Raw genomic sequence first — 22,501 nt, 5'->3', positions numbered from 1 at the left:
CTCTCGAATGGGAACACTGAAATATCTCTTACATAGAACAGAAGGCATTCTACAAATAATAAAGACATCGATTCATTAAATATGTGTTATTATATTTTACGACATTAAGAAAGTTAGACAATTACAAAGTAGTTAAGTAATAGTAAATCTTCGTATTAGTAGTATACCTTGAAATAAATCTTCTCTTTACAGTCATCAATTTTATTTTATTCGAAGTTATGTGGATTTAATAAATGATTTTACGAAAAATGTAAATAATATTAAAGCAATAAGCCTAATTAATTTACTTCCATAACTTCTTGATCGACATATTCTTCTCAGAATCTTTCTGCATAACTTTCGCTACGGCCATTTCAAAATCTTCTTGGGTAACGTGAACGCGGCGTTCTCTGAGGGCATACATACCGGCTTCTGTACAAACTCCCTAAAAATGAAAAAATAAATTAATAAACAAATTAAATGTACGTCATTATCCTCACAAGCTTAATATCCAATACCTTAACTTCTGCACCAGATGCGCCAGGCATAAGTTCTGCGATTTTTCTTAAATTAATGCCACGAGTTAAGTTCATTTTTCTTGAATGAATTTTCAAAATATCAAGACGCGCTTCCTCGCTTGGAGGTGGAAATTCAATTTTGCGATCAATACGTCCAGGTCTAAGTAAAGCAGGATCCAATATATCAATTCTGTTCGTTGCCATAATAACTTTAATATTTTTTGTTGCTTCAAACCCATCCAACTGATTCAGTAATTCGAGCATAGTTCTTTGGACCTAGTCATCATATTTATTAGACACGAGTATAAAGAATGAAACTTTAAAGTATAAACTGTAACATTTACCTCACTATCTCCACCAGATCCAGACTCAATACGGGAACTTCCAATTGAATCTATTTCATCCATGAATATAATGGATGGTGCATGTTCTCTAGCCATTACAAAAAGTTCACGAACCATTCTTGAACCTTCACCAATGAATTTCTGTACCAATTCAGAGCCAGACACACGAATAAACGTACACTCTGTGTGATGAGCCACTGCTCTTGCCAATAACGTTTTTCCTGTACCTGAAAATAAGTTTTGCAATATGATTTAATAATATTTTTTATTGGAGACAAAACAATAATTTCCGTAGCTGATTTTTCTTACCTGGTGGTCCATATAAAAGTACACCTTTAGGTTGTGCTATTCCAAGAGCATCAAATAATTCTGGATGTTTAACAGGTAGTTCTATAACTTCTTTAATTTCCTTAATTTGTTTATCTAAACCACCAACCATTTCGTAGGTAGAATCTGGTACCTTTTCTACCATCATGAGAGACACTAATGGATCTACTTTATTTGGTAAAATTTTATGAAGAGTATAACTTTCATTGCGTAGCGCAACTCTTGAGTTTGGTGTGACATCATTGATATCAATGTTTTTATCTATATCCACTACAAACTTGCCCTCTGGATGCACTTTAACTAAAACTTTCTTTTTATCCATTGGCTTTACAACTTCTCCAACATATGATCCTTGTTCTTGAAGAAGTTGTAACTCCTCTCGTAACATACGTACTGAAGTCATGAATGAAAGATTTATTACAAAAGACGATTGATTTGAAACATGAAACTATTAATTTGTCAGATGTAGAATAAATAAAGTAAATTAAAATAACATGCCTTTTGCATTAAGCTCATTACGCTGTGCTTGTAACCTCCTTAAATTTTGACTCTTCTCAGCTACAATTAATTGTAGCTCTTCAATTTTTGTAATATAATACGGTTTAAAACCCTCTCCTTTCGAAATTTTGTCCTCCGTTTCCATCTAACACGTTGAAAAATATAAAAAATTACAATACTTTCAGCACAAAGTTCCGAGTACAAAGTTAAATCTTTACCTTATTTACGAGCGTCATTTTGTACACTCACTACTCGTAACCAATTGTAGATACTAATTAAATCTTCTTTTTATATGACCATCCACTTATGAAGAGAAATACAACATGAAATTGAAAATTTTATTGTTGTATCTGCAGCTACCGTAAGAATTGCTTGTCACCGAATCTTCTATACTCGATTTCGAGTAGGAACTCGATAATTCTAGTATCGACTGTTTATAGCATATCGATATGTGTACTTACAAAAACGATTATTATGGTTTCTATTAATCGATTATCAAATATTTCATACAATAATTTAAAATTATTATTATGATAGAAAAGTAATCGAATTCAATATCAAAATAGGAAAAGCATGTTAATTTATACACTATAATTTTAGTCAGAGAGGATATCCTCTCTGCTTTTTGCTTTGAGTAAATGTTCTCCGCAGCTTTGGAAGTTATTAACGAAAAACACAGACCAATTAGAGCACGGCTACAGCGGATGGATTCCGGCTCGGCCAACGCAAACGTCACACTTAATTGTAGTCGCGCTCTGATTGGTCCGCGTTTTGCGTTAATAACTTCTTAACAAAGCCGAGGAGAACATTTTTACAATGAAAAAGTTACTTCAAATGACCTCAGGAATCACCTCTTTCAAGGAAGTAAAACATTTTCGGGACACCTTGTATATTAAAAATTATTATAAACGAAATATTTATAACGAATGGTTCACTTACATATACTACTTAAAAATGCATGCAGACTGAAAATTGATTTTAAACGAAGACCCACATTTTGCTTATATAAAGATCTCCTGTGGCACCAATCAACACTAAAACTAAACCAGTAAGATGAATGCAGATAACTGCAGTGGAGTTGAGTGGAGTGCGAATGGCCGGTCTACTCCATTCCTGGTCTGTGACATACGGTCTTATAGGTTAAGGTGTCAAGCCTTAACATGGAGTTCAACCTGTTAGTCAATTTTATGCCAATATTTTCTATTATTTTGTTTATAATTGTTACTATCGTCACGGTCTTCCAAAAGTTAAAGTAAGTACGATATTATATTATGTTAGTTATTCATTTTAAATACAATAATCCATACATAATGCATTCCATTTACATGTTAGACTGAGATGGCCTGTAAAATTAAACTGCTGGTTTTGTAATAATAATAGTAAAGTTTGGCGGCAACAGGCTAACTGGTGGTTGTGTCTACATTGTGAACAGTATAATGGTTTTTCCAAGGTAAATGAAAACGAATTTAGCAAAGCATGTTTTTCAAAGTACACACGTCTCTTTGTTTACGCGGGTTCTTTTCACGCGCGAGTTCTTTTCACACGCGGGAAATACTACTTCCGTTTACGCGGTCGGAAAACTTTTCGTATTACAGTATTCATTGGAATTGTTATTTCTAAATTTTCATTGTTACAGCTTTTGTGTAAACTTATGAAATAAATATTTTTGTAACATATTTAAGTTCTTTCTCAATTTTTTCTCTTAACTTGCAATTTCTATTTTTCTTTCATGTTAAATTTTAGAATGGTGATTACACATTTAGTATACCAGAACAATACAAGATTTCTTCACACAATAATAGAAGATATTGCTCAGTTGGCCAGGATACAAAATTCAATAAAGTTTCAACAAATAGACTCTGTAATCAATGTACGCAGAATGAAACTTTAAAACTGACAAAATTATCTAACTATGTACCTACTAATGAGAGGAAGTATGAGCAAGAGATAGAGCAATTTAAAAAGAGTTTGGAGCAAGAATATCCACTGTGTACACAATGTAAGAGCACAGTACATAGTGTATTACACAAACAAGCATTATGGCTTACAGAATACAAAATGTTGTTATTTAAGCAAAGACCTTTCCAAGTAATTGCTAATGTGAGTACATACAACATAATATGTAGTTGCATTTATTAAAAATTATCTCCCAAGTTTTTTTTTTATCTTTCCTAGAACAAGAAATATTCTGAACGAATATTCAGAATGATATCAACAATTTTTGACTCTATGGTAGCATATAACATGGACTTCATATTCTTGCCAATTGGAGGACTATTTTTTCAATTCTGTGCATGCTGCGTCACATCTGCCAAAAGGAAAAGTTGTGACATATTACTCATGTTTTTATGGATATGTATTATTATACTTTTACCATTTAAAGACTCGAAGATAATGAAAATAGATTTTCATAACAAATGGCTTTCTCTCGAGTATATAACTCAGTATCATATGGTAAGATAATAAATTGCACAAAATTAATTTTTTTATAGTCTTGTTTCCATAAGAACTTATTCAACTCTTTTGGTTTTAGATCATGTTTTTTACTTCAATCATAGGCTTTATTAATGTTAAGCCTAAATCTTACAAAAACACAATGAATAAAAACTTGTCATTCAAAAAGATGGGATCGTCCTCAAAAAATTCAACACTGTCTGATTCATGTACAAGTTTAAGTGATAAGCATAGTTTTGACGCTAGCATCACAGGTGATGTAGGTAAAACAATTAGTAATGAATTTTCACCAAGTATAACGAACGACTCTATGCCATTCAGTATAGACAAATCAGTCAATAAACGTACATTATTGCAAAGTCTGTTGTAAGTAATCTAATTTTATTTGTTACTAATTGCTATTAGAGGTGCGCGAGAATTTAATTCTGGATCGGGACGGTTTCTCGAATACCAGGGATTCCCGAGCTTATTCGGATTCTCGAGTGTAGTAGGATTCTTGGCAATTTTCGAGATTATTCCCGACAATATTAGGGTTCTTGAATATTCTCGGGAATCCCGAACTTTTCAAGAACCCGATTCGTCCCGAACATCGAGTACCCGACATTTTCGGGTTCTCGCACACCTCTAATTGCTATACATTGTTCATATCAAACACGTATTTCAAATATCGATTTTTTTTTTAATATTACAGCATAAATCAGGAATCACAATTATCATCGACACCTATCAATAACAACTGCCAATTATTTAATTCTTCGACTCTGTCTACACATAAAACTAGTATGGTTGAAAACTATTCATTGAATGATAGTTTGAGTACATTAAGTACGCTATCCTTGAGTGAAGATAAAACAAAGTATATAATCAAAAATAAAGCGCCGAAGATTTTTGAAAGAAAAGTGTACAATCCAGGGAGTTCCAAGCTTTTTAAAAGATTAAATGGCACATTTAGTAAGAAGAATAGTTTATCCCCACCTAAATTAAAATCTGTTACACAACTGCCATGGGTAGCCGATGGATATTGGCAAAATGGTATGGATCTACCATCATTATCTAGATCATCCAGTCCGAGTTCTGGTTTTGGTTCTGTTGGTTCGAACTTTGCTCCGTCTAGGGAGCCATCCATACATGAATTTGATCAATGTTCAACAATGTCAGATTTCGCTCAATCCTGTTATGCCTCAAGGCAAACAAACATTAGTCCTAATAGGACCTCCTATCATCATAGTTCGCAGTTCCCAGTTCCTGACCTAAAAGGTTCAGTTAATAATCAAACAACGAAGTTCACATCGTTTAATACTTACACTCAGCCAAAATTGTTACTACCTCATACCGATCAAAAAAATGGATCCATTTTTATGGATCAGTGTTTACAAGCGCAAAATATAAATGAAAGTAACATTAAGAGTCCTTCCGAAAAGCAAATGTTTCAAAGTCACACAACTGTTGTATCAGTTCCAGTTTGGTTATCAGCTCTTCTATGTGGTTCATTTGTTTTAAATGTAGTAGTTCTATGTACTACATTGGTACGTTAAACAGAATATTCATTATAATTTTTTATGCCATTCTTACTTAGTTTACATTCTCGCTTATACACAGGGTGTCTCACAATCTATAGTCCATCGAATACTGTGTCTATCATGAAGCACTAGATCGATAACGAGGGATAAGACCTTTTTAACTACGGCTTCGATTAATTAAATTAATTGGACCGATAATTATTTTGTAAAACCGTGATGAATTAATAGTATAGAAATCTATCAAGCTGATAATTATTAGATACTGACACTGCCAATATAAAATTTTGTATTATTACTATAGATCTCTGTTAATGTCACAAGGTAACATAGGTAATTAATATGGTTGCTTTTTTACATTTGCCTTTTTCCATCAATTGTATTCAGACAATAATCTGAATATTGAGTTAGAGCAAAATACTGGTATGATATTCTAAAAGCATCAAATAAGAGATAAAGGAGAGGTTCTTTATGTGTTCATTAGTAAGATACGTACCTAAGCCAACAAATTAAAATAGTTAAGAACTGAAACAATGTAAAGTAATATTAATTTTATAATAATAATCTTTATTTTTACGATTTAACTTAATTACGACATATTAACATACTGATTTTGAACATTGTTAAAATAATATTGTTATAATAATAAGTGTTATTTTTTGTGTTTTTTTTTTTGCATCTTTCGGTCTTAGGAAGAAAGTTTACATATTATAATATACACAATACATCCAATAGTTTGTTTATATTAATTTTATAAGTGTTTTCCATGTTGTCCTTCTATTTGCCCTGCCCTCCCTCGTATAATTTTCTTCATTCGTTATATTTTCTGTACATGTTCTTATACTTTTATTATAGATGTTCTAGTATTTCGTTCGCCTTCTAGTTATTATTGTTTCTTTCTTCATTTCCCCGTCTGAATTAATTCGTTAATTATGCATTCCCATGTAGAATCTTCTAGTTTTCCTTGTTTTTGCATGATCGTTTCTCTTCTCGGTTCACACATCTATCTTCTCGCAACATTATTTTATCATGTTGTCCATTTTTTATTTCTTTCAGTGTCCATTTATACTCATCACTTTCTGCTTATGTGCGCTTCCATATATCCGTAATTTTCCTTTCACAAAACAACAATAAGACTGTACCAATAATATTTAATAGTATTTAAATGAGACTTTTTAATTAATGATAAGCGATAGGAAATTAGTTTTTAAGTATTTATATTGTACTTCACATTTTAGTACATGTATAAATCATGAATCTAAAGTGTCCTGCACATTTGTAAAAATATATAACATGTTCATTACCACAACACAGCGTTAAGACCATATAATAAAGTATAAATCATAATATATTTCTATAAAATATCACATATTCTTACAATTTGTAATGAATTAATTTACACTTTTCATATTTTCACTACTATATTTCGAATTGTCCTTTGAATTCTTAATTTTAAATGGAAGTAAACAGGGTCCAGTGTCTAATAATCTATGTTCAAAATGTGTAAGATCTGGTATATTGAAATCCACTCTTCGTCTGTGAAATCTTCGAAAGATTTGCATTAATGTGAGTAGATAATAGCGGAAAAGATTTTTTAAATACATTTATTTTTAATAAAAACTTACCGAGTGTTTAGTACAATATTTACACCCGCTAGCTGACCAATTTCTTCTTTGTAAATGGTTTTCCATCGTTGTTTAGCTAATCCTTCTTCCGAATTTTCATGTACCTCTATGTCAATCGCATCCTTTAGTCCAAAGTTTGTTAAACTACCATAACTTTTCGTCAGATCTTGTTCTGGGATCCATTTTCGCTTTCTTCAAGTAAAAAATATGATTTTGTGAAATAGACCACTAGCTAAGAATCGGTGTAAAAAATAACATGTACCTTGCATGATATGTTCTGATTCTAGGCCCTGCAAGGCCTTTTGGTAAAATATTGTAAGACAAATCAGTAGTTGTTGTCATGTTGCTATTATATTCCTTCTTATGACTGAGTAACTGTTCTCTGGTTAAACCCTTATATTAAAGTCACGTTCCAAAACATATATTACAGATATAATAATACCATTGAATAGCTTTGCTTATTAAGTAGTATTTATTTTTATTGTGTAGCATAACGTAATCTATATTTTTATTATGTTGATAACTTATATCCTACCTCAAGATTAATTTTGTTATCCCATTTTGTAATTTGATTTTCATTCCAAGTTTTATTTACATGACGTTTATAATCTGTATCATAAGTAGATTTCCAATCGACCGGTTGAGGAACAGAAATTGTTGTACGCTCAAACCAATTGCCCTCTAGAGTTTTTGGTGTATATTTGTCTTCGCTCAATGTTGGTGCACGATCAAGCTTTCGGTCTTTCGCAGGAAACAATTTTTCTCGCAAGTCTCGCAACGATAGCGTAGTTTCTAAGCATTTCTGCTCCAAATTCCAATGCAAGGCATTCATCTTCAGAGCGAAATGAAAACTCCATTTAATGTTTCGTAAGTCTCTGTGTTGTATCATTGAATGGAGTCATAAAATTAGAGTTATCTATAGTACAAGTGTTAAATAAATGCAAATTTGTGAAATATAAATTATTTTATTAAATCAATTTGCTATCTAAGAATTAATTATAGTGGATAAAAATTGAATGCATTTACTTGATGTTTTTAATGCAAGTATCTCGGTCTTATTCATTGAGTAATTATAATAAAGAGAAGAATAAGAAGAAGAACGAGAATATTAAATTTCCTTAAAAGTAATTTCAATTCGCGGAGACATGTGTTGTGTGTTTATTATTGTAACATGTAGATGTAGTACCTTTTAGCTACAGTCTTCCTAGATTTTGTACATAAATCTATCTTCTACATATCTATGGAAATTTTTAGACCTTCTACTTCATTCTATTCTCTGCTACAGATGGACTAGATCTGAATTTGATCGAGGACTTTAAAAGAATGTACATACTGTTTTAATGTGGACACAGAACGTGCAATGAAAAAGAAATTTATTAATCGCATTGCATTTTTATAGCAAACCTACTTCAATACAAATAGATCTTGCTATACATCATTCAGCTGCAATATAGAGTCTCATATATTGCCAAGATTTATATGAATGCAAAGCGTAATTCAATGAGCGCACAGATGGGATGTACAATAATTTTTTTCTTTGACAAAGAGTAACGCAACGAAACGCAAAAAATATAAGTACATGGACCGGTCACACTTCACCTGTACAACGCATTTTCTGACATATTGCAAAACAATGAAACGAATATCTACATCTGTCAACTTATTTATTTCTTTCATATTCGCATATCTTGTACAGTGTACAAAAAAAAAAATCAGCAAGTTATAGATTAACCCCCTTTTCAACAGTGATCTTAACTTTCCTGTGTGAACATGTACTGATCACGATTTTTTTTTCTTCATTATAATTCTATTCACACTTGGAGTATTATGAAAGTAATAATAACTCCAGGCATTCTGTTTCATTTCTTTTTACGCGTGTACATATTGAGGATCCCTGGTTAAAAGGGTGTTCTCAATGAGTATCTGATTATCCAGAAATATTTTGTACAATAAAAATTTATTCAGTAACTTAGAGCTCTGTCGTCAGAAGAAAGATACCGATCAAAGAAATTGTAATTTTAAATTTCACTTAAATAGATAACAGGCTGTTGGACTCAATAGTTCTTGTCCTCTCATCATATATTTTAATTATAATATAAATATGTTGAATAAACGTTTCAGAATTTGGTTTGCTTATACACATAAAAAATCAATATTTCCTTTGTCGCAGTTTATAAAAATAAACTGCAATTCAATAAGGAGAAGTGGCCGATTTCGGAAACTTCCAATCAAAGTAATTGGCTAAGCGAAGATTTTATATTCAAAATTCACAGTTCCGCTAGGAAAGATTGTTGAACAATTAATTCGAAATTCAGCAGATACGTGTTAATACCTTATTCGCACAGTCGAATGAAAAATACATTATTGTATGACGATATTTTGAATATCATTATGGCGTTAAAACGTTAATATTACGTGTATTTTTTGCGATAAATACATACGTGTACTTGTAGCCTTCTACGAGTAGGGCATTTTGCGTAGGATTGATTTTTTTTTGTTTTGTTGATTTGCCAAACTAATGTAATGGGGTATACGATTATTTTTACATATATTTGACAAGAATATCTCAATAATAATTGCACTCATTATGCACCACGCACTTGTCTTTGCCTATTAGCAAACACAATTTCACCCTTGATATCACAAAAGTTTAAAAAAAAACGGAAGATGACAAAAATGATCTCACGTAGAAACATGATTTCTTTTGTCGTTGTCCACAACAACAAGAGACAGCGAGTGATAATGATTTGTAAACAAAATGTTAATTCTTTTTTTTTTCTTCACTTTTCTGCGTAATGGAAAGCATCTGAGCGTAACAAGATTCCTTTGTGTGTCGTGAATAAACAGGTATTTTGTTGCGCACAGTTTACAGAAAACTTATATATGTTTCTTAAATTAATAATTGTTTAGAGTTCTCCTATTCTGGACAGAATAGATCAAGTATCTGTGATCCGCAAATTTCTAAGGGAATCATAAATAAAGTGATTACAAAAGATACATAGAAAGCATTGACTATCGACGAATATTAGATAAGAGAATAGAGTTTAGTAAAAAAAAACAAAACAAAATGCACTTATATGCGTCTCTATGTGTACAATGTACTCAATGGTTATACCAAAAAGGAAAAACGAAACTTTTGTGTGCTGTGTATGTGTGTCGTGCGTGTGTGTGTGTGTGTGTTACGTGTCATGTGTCAGCGATTTACTGGTGGCCCGCAACAGGTTTTAGGAACTTAAACAGACCTGGGCAATAAGCTCACAATTAGATGTACATTATATATTTAGGTAACTTCTGAGCATAAGCTCAATATGAAGAAACGTAAACTAACTTTTTTATCTACAAACAAAGGACTTTCTCCTACAGGCCAAATTTCATTGGACTGTGAGCTTTAAATGTAGTATAAAAGCCTCTGGTATAAACAGAAATAAGCGATAATAAATTAATTTAAATTAGATGATTACATAAAGATCGATGCAATGAAAACTGGACTATATATAATTGATAAAATAAACATGAATGAAGATTGAGATGAAATTGACATGTCGAAAAGTATCTCTCGTTAAGTCATTGGTTCTTGGACCTTCGAAAATTGTTAGAGCGACCAACAAACTTAACGCTCGGTTAAGCGAGTCCTCTAAGAAGATCGGGAATTAATTTGTGGTCACGTGTTTGTTAATAGCAATGGAGAGAATTTTTACAATTATAAATACTTATAAGCCATACGATCATACCTACAATTTTTCTTACTGCCGCATGTCCGATCGTATCTCACATTAGCGATACCTACCAAATCTTAAATAGTACTGCCTCGTTTGCTTGCAAATTTCAATGTCAATAGTAGTTTCGATAAAAACTGCTAGAGATAAATCGGTCAAATCATAGTAGAACCAATCTCAAGAATGTACTTGTTATCCCGAGATACGTAGCATTTTATTCTTTGCTTAAGATGTTCATATATATAATATATATATAAATAAGACGCATGATAGTATAAAAATTCGAAATAATCGAAATATTTTCTACGTAGAGGCCTTTACGTGTTTATTTGATAGACATTCACCTTTATTTACCGTGAATGATATTAAATTAAATAATTTATAAAAATTAACTATTTACGAGGCGATTGGACATACAGCAGAAATTTTATTATTATATCGAAGTATATGCTCTCTCGAGACAAATCACAAGAAGTGGCGGTGCTCTTTGTGATTATATTACATCTATTGCCCTTAAAAGCGTTCTTGCATACGTTTTCTGCGTTCTCGCATACGTTTTCTGTAAAAGTGAAGGGTTTGGCATTATGCTCACGATCACTGTACGTTGTGACCCATATCTGGATAGAAACATGAAAAAAATAAACAAATATCAAAAGTGTACCAGGAAAACACATATCGATTAACTAAAACTTAATTGGCCTTTTCTTAAGTAAGCAATACCATCCATACGTCCATTTACTTAGCAAGAAAAAAAAAATGAATATAAATAAAAGAACTGTCGCAAGGTTTGTTCGTTTCTTTTCCTCATTTTTTTTTTTATGGTAACCATATTTTCAGATATTTTTCTATGAAATTGTATGAACTCGTTAGTGACTGTTATCGTACATTACTTTGGTGGAATCGATGAGCGAGAGATTAAACATATCAAACGACCCACTTACTCTAAAACGTAGACCGTCCCAGACCGTTTCCTTTCGTACGAAATCGAACAAACCCACGATTTCATAATCAGATTGTAGATGTTTAATTATTTGCATCTAAAAAAAAAAAGAAGAGAGATTCGATATATAAATTAAACACTACAAAATATAACGAAACTCCTTACTCACCACGATTTCCTGTTCTAATAACGTTAAGATTGGTTAAATGGTGTTGACCAGCCCTGATTGGTTTAGCGATCTGTGGAATAGGTCCACGACGAGCCAAGCTCTTCTGTCTCACAGCTTCCTTGATTCTATCTACCTCAAATTGATAGCGTTTGCGATCCCGCATTGCACCCTCTTTAGCATCTCGCAATGCCATTTCAAGAGCTTTCACGCGTTCGGTCGTGCCCCGCAATCTCTTCTCAAGCTTCGGCAATTCGCAACGCAGGTCAGCATTATCCCTTACGAGTTGTTTGTGGACCTATCAAAAACACCAAGTTTTCAGTAATTTTTGTTTAATAAAATTAAAATTCCTGATTCACGTAATTGTGATCACGCTCGGTGCTTCTAGTGCAGCTATCTGTCGAATGCTTATTGTATTTATAATAAATACCTTCGTCAGTTGATCCAAGTTATTCTCAAGGAAGGAAATCTTTTGCTTCTGAGTAAGTGCACTGACATCGTCCTCGTTCTCCTCAGAATTCATAGTCTTCTTTATTCTAGTCTGTATGTCCTCGACGAATAATTTACGTAAATTGTGCAAAGTTTGAAGTTCTTTGGCTACTGTGTCCTCCAGACTCTTGAGATCCTTTCGGGCCTACAATATCGTGAGTAGTAAGCGAGTGAGTTATTTTTGAACTGTATCGATACACCTGTTCACTCTCAAATAACCAAATATTTCGTTGCTCCACGATCAAAACATCCGCGGAAATCGTTCTCGCGGACTTGACGTAACAGCACCTCTAATCCAATTCATACACACCTGTTCACGACGTTCGTTAACCAAGATTAATTCTTGCAATTTCACAGACTTGTTGGCCTCTTCCTGCTTCAATCGGTCGTAATCAGCCTGCATTTGTTGATGGGCTAACGTGAATTTCTGATTCAAATCTTTAAGCTCGCTGATTAGTTCTTGCTTCTCGGAGAGTTCATCTCGCAGCGCAGCAACCTGTGACAATACACACAATATTTGTTATAAATGTGCTTTATTTACATGATTAGGTTGTTACATATGAAATTGTCCAAATATTAACAGTAACGTGAAAAGCCCCAACTTTAAGGAAGCGAAACTATCGTTTTCAGCTTATTAAAGTTATTAAAGTGAGAATGAATTGTTTATCTGGCTCCAATATCTCACAATTGACGCAGATAATTTTTATTTTGCATGAAGAGCCGCAGTCTACTAATAAACCTGTAGACTGTGATAGCATTTCTCGATCAAAACACTTCGTAGCATTTGCATTCTACAATCGGACATTCCCTAGTATAATGTATGGTTTTACCTGTTTCTGATGAGCATCTCGCAACTGATCCATTTGTTCTTCGAGTGCCACTCTCATCTTCGTTGCCGCTTCTTTCTCTTCCGCCTTTTCTTTATTCGTGACTGCTTGCACCTGTTCTGCAGCCTTCAGCTTAGCACACTCCTCGCGCAGAGCGTCAATGTCCTCTTCCAAAGTTCGTTTACGTGCTTCTGCCACTTTCATCGATTCCGCTAACATTTGCATTCGAGCTTCGTGTTGCGTAATTAGCAGACGACATTCGGCCAAATCTTTTTCATATTCAGCAACCTAAAACATAACATACGAATGAATATTATATAGGCGTTTTACAAAAAACGAAATATAACGAATCGAAAGAACACGAAATCGAACGCTTACTTTCTTGTTACAGTCTAGTTGGAAACTTTCTAATCCTTGGCAACGCTGTACTAAATTTTTCACCTCTGATTTCATTTTGCTAATGAAAAGTCTTGCCACCGTGAATTCTTCTTCGAGTTTACCATTGCTTTCCGGCGCAACCTACAAACATGCCAAATAGTTTTTATATCTTCCCCCTTTTTGCATTGTAGATGTCGAAAACGATTCGGTTACCTTCAAGTTCTCGTCGCCACCAATAGCAACTCCAATCTCGCCTAAATCTTTCAAGAAGTTCGCTAACATTTCCGCGATACGTTTTCTCTGGTGAGCAGACATGTCTCGTAATTGCTGCAGCTCTGAGCTTGTGGTGTTCAATGCTGCTTGTTTTGCTACTAGTTCTTCCGTCAAAGCTTCCTGTTCCTTGTTTTTCACTTCAACCTGAAAATATAAAAAGATACGTTTTACAGAAACTATTTCGATGTTGTTCACCAGACATTGTACAACATATTATAATGAAAATACTTCTTGCGATTTCTGATCGTAATTAACTGCCAGTTCTTCGAGCGCTTGCAGAACTTCTTTAACTTCTTCTTTAGCACTTTCATTCTCTTGTTGTATTCGATTCATTTCTTGTTGAAGCTGTTCGTAATCTCGTCTTGTGCTTGCAATTAATTCTTCTTGCTCTTCCACTTGCTCCTTGAGATTCTCAACGTACTGTGATTGCTGATTAATCTCCTCGTCCTTGTCATCCAATTGTTGATAGAGTCGTTCACGTTCTTCTTCAAGCTTTTGTCTTTCTTCATTGGACAAGGAACCAGCCATTAGGTTGCCACCGGGCGTGGCTGGCATTGGACCATCGTCAAGTTTACCTAAAGAATATTACATTTTACGTACAGGCTATTACATACTTGTTTTTGTAGAGAAATTTATACAACTACCTTCAATAGACACATTAATTGGTGTTGTAACATCTGGTGCTTCAACCAAATTGACTTGTTCCTCGGGTTTAACTGTTTCACCCTGACGCCAACGTGACAATTCGGCCTCCAATTTCTCAACCTTTCCTTTCAATCTAGTTGCCTTTTCTTTTTCTCTCTCGTAACGACGTTTCCATTCTTCAGCCGTCAACTCCTCATTGACGCACACAACGTTCTTAATAGTCTTAGCACGCTTACCTAAAAAGACGTGTACGTTCATTGACAATGATTCATTCATGAATGGTATATTATTAGAGGTTTGCGAGAACCCAACTTGTCTCGACCCGTCCTGACCTTTGAGTACCCAACATTTTCGGGTTCTCGCACACCTCTATATATTATAGATTGTCAAATAACGTTACCAAAATCTAAGGTAGACTTTGTTTCCGATTCATTGAAGCTAGCTGGCGAACAACAAATAATAATCGTAGTTCTGGCATTACCACCAAGAGATTCTTGTAAGATTCTAGTTAACTTTGAATCACGATAAGGAATGTGAGTTTTGTTTCCATCAGCTAAGGCTGAAATTACGTTGCCAAGGGCTGACAGTGATTTATTAATATTTTTTGCTTCATCGAGCACAGTACCCTCTGCTCCAGTTTTTGAAACCTAAAGCAAACAGTGAACATGGAACTCACATGTAATATTAAAAAGCAAGGGAGAGATCATAATTTGGTATATATGAAACCAACCTTCTCCGAACCAGCCAAGTCAACAAGATACAATTTTCCAGATAGCTTTTTTTGATTTTCTAAATTTTCTTGTTTAACATTTATTAAGAATACAGAGTGAGAACGCGAACTATGTTCATTCATATTGGTTACAGCAATATGCCTATTCGACTTTCCCTCCTCTATAACTTCGAACACCTCTTCCGGACTAGATACAAAACGCTCTGTTGCACCCTTCACAAACGGAACTCGATTCTTATCTTCGTGTACACTTAGATTCACCTTCGACACTGAAAATTGCAAAAACAAAACAGATGAAAAACTAGAACAATCTATTCATTTTCTAAATATATGGGATCAAGTGTTCTATGCGAAATTTTGTAGATTCTTTATGAAATTGTAGACTCTTTAATCAATTCAAACTAAATTTCGCACTATTACCTGCAGAAACTCTATAACAAGCACAGGCTTGCATGAAATATGATTAAATCGACCCTACTGTTATTTCTAACATAGAAATGAAACCTGAGAGCAATAAACCATGATTACATTAACGCTCACTTGTTTATAATTAGATATCCATTGTTTCTTTGCATTAATATGCATTGATTAATATGCAGTAAATATTCCCAAAAGAACTTTCTACTTTTATTGATAATATTTTTTAATGAATTAGGAGCATATGCTATCGTGACATACAAATAAGTCAATTCCTTCCCTGTATATCATTTGATCTCATATATATATGTATACAGATAATCACAAAGCCAGGTATTTCAACTACTAAGGTATCATTACTAGCGAAACTCTTACCATCGAGCAGGTCTCTGATTTTATCCATGTAGATTTCAAAATATGATATCTTGATATGGAATTCCAAATTTTCTTCCATACCGTAAATATGATTGAAAATGTCATTAACGATTCTGGGGATAATGCCCTGTTTATTTGAATCTCCAATAACTCCTTCCATTGTGTGCGTTTTTCCTATTCAAATGTAATAGATGTTTATGAAAGTTTCGTCAATTTCAAATTACTACTTACTTGAAGGGAGTTGCTTAAGGAAGACATAAACGTTTTGATCACTTTCAGAGGGAAGGCTGTATGTGTGTAAGTGGAAGAAGTGTGAATATAGGAAAGTAATAAGTGTAGGGTAAGTACATTAATTAACACGTTCGCTGCTATGTCGGTGATATATGGATAACACAATTCTACAACCATTTTTAAAAACTATGATCGTTTATAATATAGTCTAAAAGAGTTCAAGAGGTGATCCCTACAATAAGATGTAACTCTGCAGCTTTGAGGACAATAATTAAATGACTTTGATTTTGTGGGATTTTGTGGAGGTGACTGTTCAGTAGTCAATGTGTTAAAGACCTGCAAAAGTGGGAGAATTATGGTAAAATAAAAGATATGTAGTAATGTAAAAGTACAGATACGAGGAAACATTACTGGTAGGATGATCTACTGGATTTTAAATACATGTTCAAAACCATGATCTCTAGCGAAGGAGTAGAATAGAAGTATAATAGTTTTAATTTTAGTTCTAATTTAGAATAGGTATACATAGATATACAGCATATAATATATACAATATATATATTACTTACCTGAGGATGTTTGACCATATGCAAAAATAGTGCCATTGTATCCTGCCAACACATCTGTGACAATTGATCTAGCTGCTTCATTGTATACTTTGTCTTGTGTAGCATTTGGTTTAAATACTTTGTCAAAAAGATATACTTTTCCCTAAAATAATATTATAATACTATATTAGTAAACATGTTTAAAAAATATAATACAATATTAACAGTAAGCTATAGTAATATCTCTATTACTATACTTTACTATACATATAGAGTAACATTTGTATTTGCGTCAATGCACCGTTTTGAATTGAAGAACTTGTTCACTAGACTTTAACAAAGGTAAGCTAAGCTTTTATATTATTTGCTTTTATTTAAAACTGTAATATTTAATGTTACATCCCCTATGCTCTTCAATATTAAATATATTTGAGATCACTTATCATCATCATTTTATATTACATCTTGTCTATCTAACTAATCATTTAAATTACTTGTGCATATCCAGTTAAAAAATATAGCTTTCTGAGATTTAGAATGTTTGCAAGTACATTTTCAATCTGAACCGTGTATAGATTAAGTATATAACAATATAAAACAATAAAAATGTTAGAAATTCCGAAAAGTTGATGACAACTAGATCTTCGAAAATATTTTCAGTAGCTACAATGTCGCAGTATTCCGACATGTAGAACGCTTACAAAAATGACCCGTGTCGCGTCGAAAGAAACTTTTAAATCCCCGACAAGATCCGCTCAATAAACAGAAGACGATTGACAATTTAGTGATGCACACGACCGTTCCAGGGTTAAGGAAACGATCATTTGCCTTCATGATTCGAACAGAATGTTTAACGTTATTAATTTTCGGGTGTGGATCCATTTCGAAATGAAGTTTCAATTAACGTGTGCAAACAGCGTTGCATGAAAGCAAGGGAATCGTTCGGGTAAATGGGAAACAATGACGTCGGGGACAGGATCGATTCCGCCGCAAACAACAAATATGAATCATCGGGACGTAGACGAAAAACAATTAATCGCCGTTATTAGTATGACATGCGGCCCGTGGGTACCGCACTAAGGCTAGGATGACCAAATAGCAGCTGTCAGCTGTGCACAGTGACATCACACGTAAGCTGGACTGTCGGTTAACGAGCATGATAACTAAAAAATAGAATGACGTGTGTATGGGACGTACCCCGATCGAGATGCAGTTCTCCTCGCCGCCGGAGGGGAATTTCACGATAAACTTCGAGCCAGCCTTTTCCTCGGAGTCGTTCAAAGGCCGAAACCTGCAGACTACCTTAATACTGTCTTCCGCGGCAATCTCACGCTCTCTTGGCGTCTCCATTGCCATATTTCGGTAGCCTGGATTCGTGACACGAGTTCCTCGGTTCTCCTAGTTAGCCGCACTTAAGAATGATTTCCAACGTTTGGTAGGGTACATAGGCGACGGAATGATCGCGTGAACCGCATGAAGAACCACTACTGTCTCTCTGTCACAAACCACAGCCCGTTTTCAAAGCAGCAAAGATGGCTGCCGTTATTCTCGACGATTTTGCGGCTCAACTGATTTGCGTGTGCGAAGGTAAGGATCGGCGAGCGTACGAGCACGTAGACCGGACGAGGAACATGGACGACGACGATTCGGTATCGCACGCGGCAGTTTTTACTTTCTAATACATCACAAAACTGTACAAGACTATCGGCCCGGGAAGAGAGGTATTTGATTATACTTGGGTTTTCTAAAAAGCAATCGATGAGAGAGTCTAGACAAAGTTCAACGCAAACGCAACCAAGTAAATGTGCGCGCGCGCGCGCGCCGACTGCCCGTGCACGTCTTGATTCGCCTGCTTGCGCACTCGATACACCATTGTCGGCGGATATCATACGTTGTCAGGGCTGTAACACGCGTGGGCGTCGTTCCTCATTTTACTTTCTTGCGAATTACCTTTTTCGCGAAAAGTACGTCGTCGACTGGCAACTTCCAAAACCATTTTTCAACGGATTACGATACCGTAACAATTTCAAAAAGTCGACAAATTTCCGCGATTTCTTGAACGTTAGTTCAAATTGAAATGAAACGTAAAAAATTCGAACTTTTAATATCAGAGACCGAAAATAACAGTTATTTGAGAAATTATTCTAAAAAAGATCATTAACAAAATGTTAATTATTATTCGAAGTTAATTATTGTTAAACGAAGCAATTAAAAATCTTTAAGGACTGTCTGCTACGGTTACAAATAACCATTATGGGTGACCAAAATTTGTCTGATCGTTAGTAACTATTATCGATGACGGAATTCAATTATTGACAACGATAATTGTTTTCGGTTACGAATTTATGACAAGAGTTTGGTATAACATGTAAATATGAAAGTAACCAAAACGAAAGTCCCGCCGTCAATATTGGTTACGAGTAACTAGAATGAAACTCTTGTCATCGATTATGATTAAGCGGTGACCAAAAAAGTAACTTTCATCAGCGATAATGGTTATTCGTAACCGAAAACAATTATCGTGGTCAATAAAAAATAAAGAACACTTTTTGCCCAAAATTAGCATTGACTGTTGAAACGTTGAAATGCTGTCAATTTTTTTTTTAAATCAGGTCTTTTGAGATTGTCTAACAATAGAGCAAATAGAATTTTTAACGAATATATGATCATAAAGGGACACCTCAATGAGAACCGATAAAGTAATCATGACAGATGTGTATCACACACACACACACACATAAATATCTTTTCGTATCTTTATTTCTGTTTCGATAGCGAAAGGAAAGTTTTGGTAAAGTATCGGTATTTTGCGATTAGATCAGAGCCATAAACTTGAAAACATTCGTTTTACTGAAGCTTTTAGCTGTGTCAGATCTTACTGCTAAAGGACGAGTGACACCTATTTGTCAAAGAAAACACGCGCTCTATTGGTATAAATTTCATCCCACTAGTTTTCGCTAGTTGAATTGGTTGAATATGCAAAAATAAACAATATTCATAAATTGTAACAAAAAATTCAACTGTGCCAATGTGCCTACATTTTCTTCCGGGTTGTATATCTTTAAATTTATTTTGCAGAAATAGACTTACAAATATTCTAATTGAAAAGGAAAAGAGAAAAAATTATTGTCAAACACAGACGATTCTGCCGATGTTATTACGTAACTATATAGTATTGTACCAACACTTTTACATTTTCACTTTTATAAAGATTAAAAACTACAGTTCGAAATACCGGTGTAACTCCAATATTCTATTTTTTTTTTTGGTTCGATTTAAATCACAAGTTTAAGCTTATACGCGAGAGTATTTTAAATTTTATTAGAATCCATTTCCATTATAAGTGCAATAGAAATTATTCTATAAAAATTGTAACATTTAGGCACTACGTTTAATAATTGAAACATTTTTTCGCTTTAAATGCGATTCCGTTTTATCATATTTCATTATTTTTGTTCTTTTCGCCGTGATCTTAGTAGACCGACGTTTATTGATTTTACAAATGTTGTACTATGCACTTGCATGGATTGTAACATGACACATTTGTCGCCAACTATTTAATAAATTAATTGTTTTTAAATCTTTTTGTGTTTCATAATGACTTCTTTTACATAATTAATACACACATATAAAGAATATTAAACGCAAATCTGATCTGATCTGAGTTTCATTTTCTTATGACAATAAAAAATATACAAAAATAATGTAATACGATATACACAATGTATAAATGAGAAATATATAAGCGAGTAATTGCGTAACTTTTTTTAGTATGTATTTTTAGAGAATTATAACTAAATTGGACTTTCTGGAAGATTCCGAACGTTGTTTTAAATTCGCTCCACTCGTAGGAAACATTAGTTCTACAAGTAATAAATTTTAACGAATAAAAATAAAAAACAACAATGTTTAATGTAACATAACAAAAGAGGCACGTTTTATTTTCTTTAACAATAAAGTAAAGAATGCTCTCACACAGTCATGGTTCATTGTAAATGTTGTGTTATCTAAGATTAACTTGCCTGTAACGTGTACAGTACATACTAAATTCTACCGTTTTGCTATGCTACATGACTAGTTTACAGACGATATAAAGTGCAACTTATCCTCAACAATCACATAATATTAGCTTACCTATTTAATAAATAGTATTACTATCACCACTATTATTTATTAAGTTTATTATCATAATTTAACGATGCAGTCATCGTTGTCGTCATCGAAGATCAAATAGATCATAAGTTGAAATTATATTTATGTTTGTATATTTTATGTGTTTGATAACTATTGAACTTTTCAATTATTATTTACATTTCAATAATTTAATGCAAATGCTGTCTGCCATTCGATAAATATCTTTGTTTAATATACCTTGCCATTTTTCAATATAATTTCTGTGTAATTCAACATAGGTATATAAACTAAGTGACGCTGTCATATTATTTCTTCGGCATTGTTAGACATCAGCAAGTATTAAAATTTTATGTATGTTTTCTTATGAATCAGAAAAGGCTAAACAGTCGAGAGAAGAAAATTTTTCAAGCTGTTGAAGCAAGATTAAAGTGTGGTAGAGGTAGAGTAATTCTTGAAGCATAAGAGCATCTAAATGTCCATCGATTCTTTAAGTAACAACATTACAATATCTCGTTCCCATCTTACTGTTATTACAATCGATTTAAAGAATTGTATAAACAATATGCTTTTTAACAATACTCTACACATCAATTATAATTCTGCGAATTGTCCTACATTAATACTAAATGCAAAATTAATACTTGAATAATAACTTAATCATTATCGTTATTATTACTTTCAATGACATATTTTTCGGTATTCATACTTTCGTTGTGTATTCATTGACAATTTCTTTCTGAACATTTTACAAATGCTTAATGAAAGTTTATTCGATCCAAATTCGTTAATTACATGACATGTGGATAACGGAAAAAATGTTTATAAAACATGATCATATCTCTCGAGAAAGACAATGTTAATGTGCATTAAAATTTCGTCGCACTATAAACATTTTTTCTATTTCCTTGAACAACTTCTTAAAGTGATTATTGACAGTATATTAAGTAAATTGACATGGAATGTCTTAAAAAATTAGAAAAAAAGTTAAAAATTTAGTACATATTAGAAATATAGACTAGAAATGATCATCGCAAATATAAACTAAATAAACCACTGAATAAATTACTAATATAGCTGCACTATATACTTGTGTGAAATGCATCGTTCGTTTTATCTTCTCTGTTAAAAATTTGTTATATTTTTTTGTAAAATGCGAAGAAAAAATCTTCTGCGTACTTTTGCATCAATTTAAAATTGAATTTCGTCCACGGTTGTATCTACCGTGTTTGAATTACCTGAGAACGACTAAATACATCATAAGGGATTTTGTGGATATTCAAAAAATGGTTTTCATACAAATCTCGTTATATCTTTTCAGTCCCTTATGAAGTATTTATTCGTTCTTTAACAAATCAGGTATACTGTATATT

General features: G+C 33.2%; 4 protein-coding genes across 8 annotated transcripts; 1 reads left to right on the top strand and 3 right to left on the bottom strand.

The window, feature by feature from the left end:
* Window positions 1-71: 71 nt before the first annotated feature.
* Rpt6 (26S proteasome regulatory subunit Rpt6) lies at window positions 72-2,097 on the bottom strand. The gene is made up of 6 exons (XM_076791827.1): window positions 1,885-2,097; window positions 1,667-1,811; window positions 1,151-1,561; window positions 842-1,068; window positions 498-773; window positions 72-424 (listed from the first exon to the last, which is right to left on the bottom strand). Exons 1-6 carry the CDS (start codon window positions 1,900-1,902, stop codon window positions 284-286), a joined length of 1,218 nt encoding a protein of 405 aa, XP_076647942.1. The 5' UTR covers window positions 1,903-2,097; the 3' UTR covers window positions 72-283.
* Window positions 2,098-2,450: 353 nt separating this feature from the next.
* LOC143356277 (uncharacterized) lies at window positions 2,451-5,866 on the top strand. Its single transcript, XM_076791826.1, has 6 exons — window positions 2,451-2,918; window positions 2,999-3,116; window positions 3,410-3,766; window positions 3,842-4,120; window positions 4,200-4,486; window positions 4,812-5,866. Exons 1-6 carry the CDS (start codon window positions 2,827-2,829, stop codon window positions 5,653-5,655), a joined length of 1,977 nt encoding a protein of 658 aa, XP_076647941.1. The 5' UTR covers window positions 2,451-2,826; the 3' UTR covers window positions 5,656-5,866.
* A 423-nt stretch (window positions 5,867-6,289) lies between these two features.
* On the bottom strand, window positions 6,290-7,983 carry LOC143356279 (uncharacterized). The gene is made up of 4 exons (XM_076791828.1): window positions 7,798-7,983; window positions 7,525-7,644; window positions 7,263-7,454; window positions 6,290-7,182 (listed from the first exon to the last, which is right to left on the bottom strand). Exons 1-4 carry the CDS (start codon window positions 7,839-7,841, stop codon window positions 7,029-7,031), a joined length of 510 nt encoding a protein of 169 aa, XP_076647943.1. The 5' UTR covers window positions 7,842-7,983; the 3' UTR covers window positions 6,290-7,028.
* On the bottom strand, window positions 7,972-19,174 carry Khc (kinesin heavy chain). 5 transcript variants are annotated; one of them, XR_013082647.1, is made up of 15 exons: window positions 18,195-19,165; window positions 17,019-17,160; window positions 16,219-16,392; window positions 15,427-15,695; window positions 15,097-15,343; window positions 14,696-14,932; window positions 14,280-14,626; window positions 13,992-14,195; window positions 13,779-13,919; window positions 13,404-13,688; window positions 12,884-13,069; window positions 12,515-12,718; window positions 12,088-12,382; window positions 11,920-12,015; window positions 7,972-8,094 (listed from the first exon to the last, which is right to left on the bottom strand). XR_013082647.1 is itself a non-coding variant. In XM_076791822.1 (14 exons), the coding sequence occupies exons 1-14, from the start codon at window positions 18,351-18,353 to the stop codon at window positions 11,573-11,575; spliced, it is 2,913 nt and encodes a 970-aa protein (XP_076647937.1). In that variant the 5' UTR covers window positions 18,354-19,174; the 3' UTR covers window positions 8,619-11,572. The 5 variants fall into 5 exon arrangements, 2 of the variants coding, with proteins under 2 accessions (XP_076647937.1, XP_076647938.1); XR_013082646.1 differs by lacking the exon at window positions 7,972-8,094 and adding an exon at window positions 8,619-11,537; XR_013082645.1 differs by lacking the exon at window positions 7,972-8,094 and adding an exon at window positions 8,619-11,595 and having other exon boundaries at window positions 18,195-19,163.
* Between the last annotated feature and the right edge of the window lie 3,327 nt (window positions 19,175-22,501).

This window comes from Halictus rubicundus, chromosome 8 (genome assembly GCF_050948215.1).
Source record: "Halictus rubicundus isolate RS-2024b chromosome 8, iyHalRubi1_principal, whole genome shotgun sequence".
Classification (NCBI taxonomy): Eukaryota; Metazoa; Arthropoda; class Insecta; order Hymenoptera; family Halictidae; genus Halictus; species Halictus rubicundus.
This window is presented reverse-complemented; position numbering and strand designations above follow the sequence as displayed.